This window comes from Echinops telfairi, unplaced genomic scaffold (assembly GCF_000313985.2).
Source record: "Echinops telfairi isolate 266 unplaced genomic scaffold, ASM31398v2 ScPeMD7_5592;HRSCAF=6446, whole genome shotgun sequence".
Lineage (NCBI taxonomy): Eukaryota > Metazoa > Chordata > Mammalia > Afrosoricida > Tenrecidae > Echinops > Echinops telfairi.
Genome location: NW_022109491.1, coordinates 48,258,040 through 48,261,332, shown reverse-complemented (window position 1 = coordinate 48,261,332; position 3,293 = coordinate 48,258,040). Strand labels below are relative to the sequence as shown.

Genomic DNA, 3,293 nt, shown 5'->3' with positions numbered 1-3,293 from the left:
CACGTCTCCCGGCGCCCTCTTGCTGTTTCCGCGTGGCTGCAGGAAAGATAGACGCATTGGGCTGGGTTTGAGCCACACCTCCCGTCCACTTTTTTTTTATAATTACTATTAATCCCAACAATTAAAGTCCCTTCCCCCAGTCATTCTCACCCATCGTACCCCCTTGCTCACCTGGTCTGGGGCACCTCACGAATTGATCAAGTGTCTAAACTTTGCGGCATAAATTTTGAGGACTGAATCATGTCGTTGACCAACACAAAGACGGGGTTTTCGGTCAAGGACATCTTGGACCTGCCAGACACCAATGACGAGGAAGGCTCGGTGGCCGACGGCCCAGAGGAGGAGAGCGAAGGGCCTGAGCCCGCCAAGAGGGCCGGACCGCTGGGGCAGGGCACTCTGGAAGCCGTGCCGAGCCTGCCCCTGAAGAATCCCTTCTACGACAGCAGCGACAACCCATACACACGCTGGCTGGCCAGCACCGAGGGCCTCCAGTACTCCCGTAAGTAGCGAAACTTCGAACTGCGGCCGCCTGGATTACTATGGCCTTGGCACGGGCGGGACACTGGGGGAGGGAAAAGAGCCCTGTAAATGCGGACCTCCTACCCTAGATCCCTGGAAAGGTTTGAACACCCTTTTAGGGTGCCCTAACTCAATTTTCCTGGTCAAGACCCTCTAGTCCCCGGGAAAAAAACCAGTCTCAGATTTTTTTTTTCAATGCAAGGAATTAGGAGAAGGGGAGGAGGGGCGCTCCAATGGATTGGTTCCGGTTGACCACTGGATCTGAAGGACCAGTCCAGAGGGCGAGGGCTCCCGAATTGAATTTCGTGGCCCTGAAGACGATCCTGGAGCTCTGGGGCAAGGCCCGGGTGGGATCAGGACTAAAGAGGCTAGAGGTGGCCCGGGTATGAGCAACTTACCCTACGTCGGTGTTTTGTGCAGTTGTGCAGTGCAGAGGGGGATCCAAAAATAAAAGCCTGAATGCAAAATCGAAGCCTCCCTCGCCCGCTCCCCCCACCCCCGCGCCCCAAAGTGCCTTAAATGGCCAAACTGATCAATGCCTGGATTGTGGGATGAGGAGTGAGAGAGCGATTTTCTTTAAAAAAATTTTTTTTGTGGTGCCCACCTTTCTCGGGAGAGAAAACCGCTTAAGCCTTGACCTGTGATGACGTTCCATGCTTCTCTCCTCTAAACTCCGTGCCCACGCTGTGCGAACCTCCAGAAACGCCAGCCCCAAGCCTTTCTCCCTGGACACCTTTCCATTTTTTTAGCCCTTGGGGACCCCGACGGCTTCAGCCAGCGTGGAGCAGCACGGGGGTCACGGTGAGGGTAGCAGGGCGAGGCAGTTCTCAGAGCCAAAGGCCAGGGCGCACAGCCAAGGATGTTGGGCGCTCAGGGTCTGGGCAAGCCAAAATGCGGCCTCCCGGCGCCTGACGCGCTTCTCTTTCTCCCAGTGCACGGTTTGGCGGCCGGCACGGCCCCCCAGGACTCGAGCTCCAAATCCCCGGAGCCCTCTGCCGACGAATCACCGGACAATGACAAGGAGACCCCAGGTGGCGGGGGGGACGCCGGCAAGAAGCGGAAGCGGAGGGTGCTTTTTTCCAAGGCGCAGACCTACGAGCTGGAGCGGCGCTTTCGGCAACAGAGATATCTGTCGGCGCCGGAGCGGGAGCACCTGGCCAGTCTTATTCGCCTCACGCCCACTCAGGTCAAGATCTGGTTCCAGAACCACCGCTACAAGATGAAACGTGCTCGGGCGGAGAAAGGTATGGAGGTGACGCCCCTGCCCTCGCCGCGCCGCGTGGCTGTGCCTGTCTTGGTTAGGGACGGCAAACCGTGTCATGCGCTCAAAGCCCAGGACCTGGCTGCTGCCACCTTCCAGGCAGGCATCCCCTTCTCGGCCTACAGCGCGCAGTCACTGCAGCACATGCAATACAACGCCCAGTACAGCTCGGCCAGCACCCCCCAGTACCCATCAGCACACCCTCTAGTACAAGCCCAGCAGTGGACTTGGTGAGCGAGGGCCCATGGAGACTGGAGACCCCAGACCCAGGCCCCACCCTGGCGGCGGCGGCGAGGACTGGGTCCCTATTGGGATGATGGTGGTGAGGATGGTTATGCTCTGGAGTTGACCCTCGACTCCGCGCCGGAGCTCCCTGGAGGTGGTCTAGCCTCAGCGGAACGGCAGATTCTATCCCCGCCTCTGCTGGGTCTCTTTTCTTTAAACCATTGCAGAGGGCAGAACTCTAAGCCGTGTTTACAGGATGTTTGTGCAGCTTCTTTGCCTCCCCCTGAGCGGACCAAACTGTCTTAGCGTTACCATTGTCACTTGAAAACGACAGAAAAAGAAAGAAAAACAAAAAGAAAAAAAAATCGCCACCACCCTATCACCTCTTTTTGTGAATTTTGTAAAGTATGTTTGTGTGAGTAGCAATATTGTCAGTTGTCTTCTTCTAAAGCAAGTGGAGAATACTTTTAAAGATAGATACCTTTTTTCTTTTTTTAAATAAGAAAATGCTAAATATTTATGGCCATGTACACGTTCTGACAACTGGTGGGAGATTTGGCTTTTCGTTGTAAATATTGGTGGTGATTGTTGCCAAAATGACCTTCAGGATGGCTTGTTGGACCTATGAGCCCAACTCCTTTCTTTGTGTTTTGTTTTGTTTATGTTTGGATCACCCCCACACTTATTTCCGTTTTAAATTTTGTTCAGTGCAAATATTTCTGAAATATGAAAGAGGAAAAAAAAATGTGTAGGCAAGAAGCCCCTGCCCCTTCCTCTGGCTTCTGAGCCCTGGAACTTGGAGCTCAGGAGTTCCCTGCGATTCCCCAAGAGCGTCGGGCGCTGGAAGCTTTCGAATTTTTTAAAAGAATTTTAATAAAAATCCTGTCCCAAAAAAAGGTCTAACGGCCTGACCCTCCGGTTTTTCTGACTGTCATCCTGTGCCTGGCCGGAGGCCTCAGGCTGGGGGCAAGGCTGGGCCACCCGCTGTGCTCCACTCGCAAATCCTTTCCAGGCCGGAGACTAGGGGCTCCGGCGACAAGGCTCCCCAACACCCGAAAGGAGAGGGAGGAGCGCGCTGTGCCTGGAGAACACGAGCTGTGGGTCCCGGCACGTGGCACCTCCCACCCTCACCTGGGCTCTGCCAGGGCCTTTCAAGCTCTCCTAAGCCAAAGCGAAGAGAGTAAGCCCCCCTCGCTCGCCCAAATCAATGAGTGGCTCCTTCAGCCTGAGAAGCTGTTGAAGCCACTACACTTGATGACTTTCACTTTGTTGCATTTGATTTACCTCG

At 54.9% G+C, this 3,293-nt stretch overlaps 1 protein-coding gene across 1 annotated transcript; it reads left to right on the top strand.

Annotated features, from left to right (window-relative positions):
* The first annotated feature begins 18 nt into the window (after positions 1-18).
* On the top strand, positions 19-2,880 carry NKX2-2 (NK2 homeobox 2). Its single transcript, XM_004716944.2, has 2 exons — positions 19-499; positions 1,452-2,880. The coding sequence occupies exons 1-2, from the start codon at positions 241-243 to the stop codon at positions 2,012-2,014; spliced, it is 822 nt and encodes a 273-aa protein (XP_004717001.1). The 5' UTR covers positions 19-240; the 3' UTR covers positions 2,015-2,880.
* The last annotated feature ends 413 nt before the right edge of the window (positions 2,881-3,293 follow it).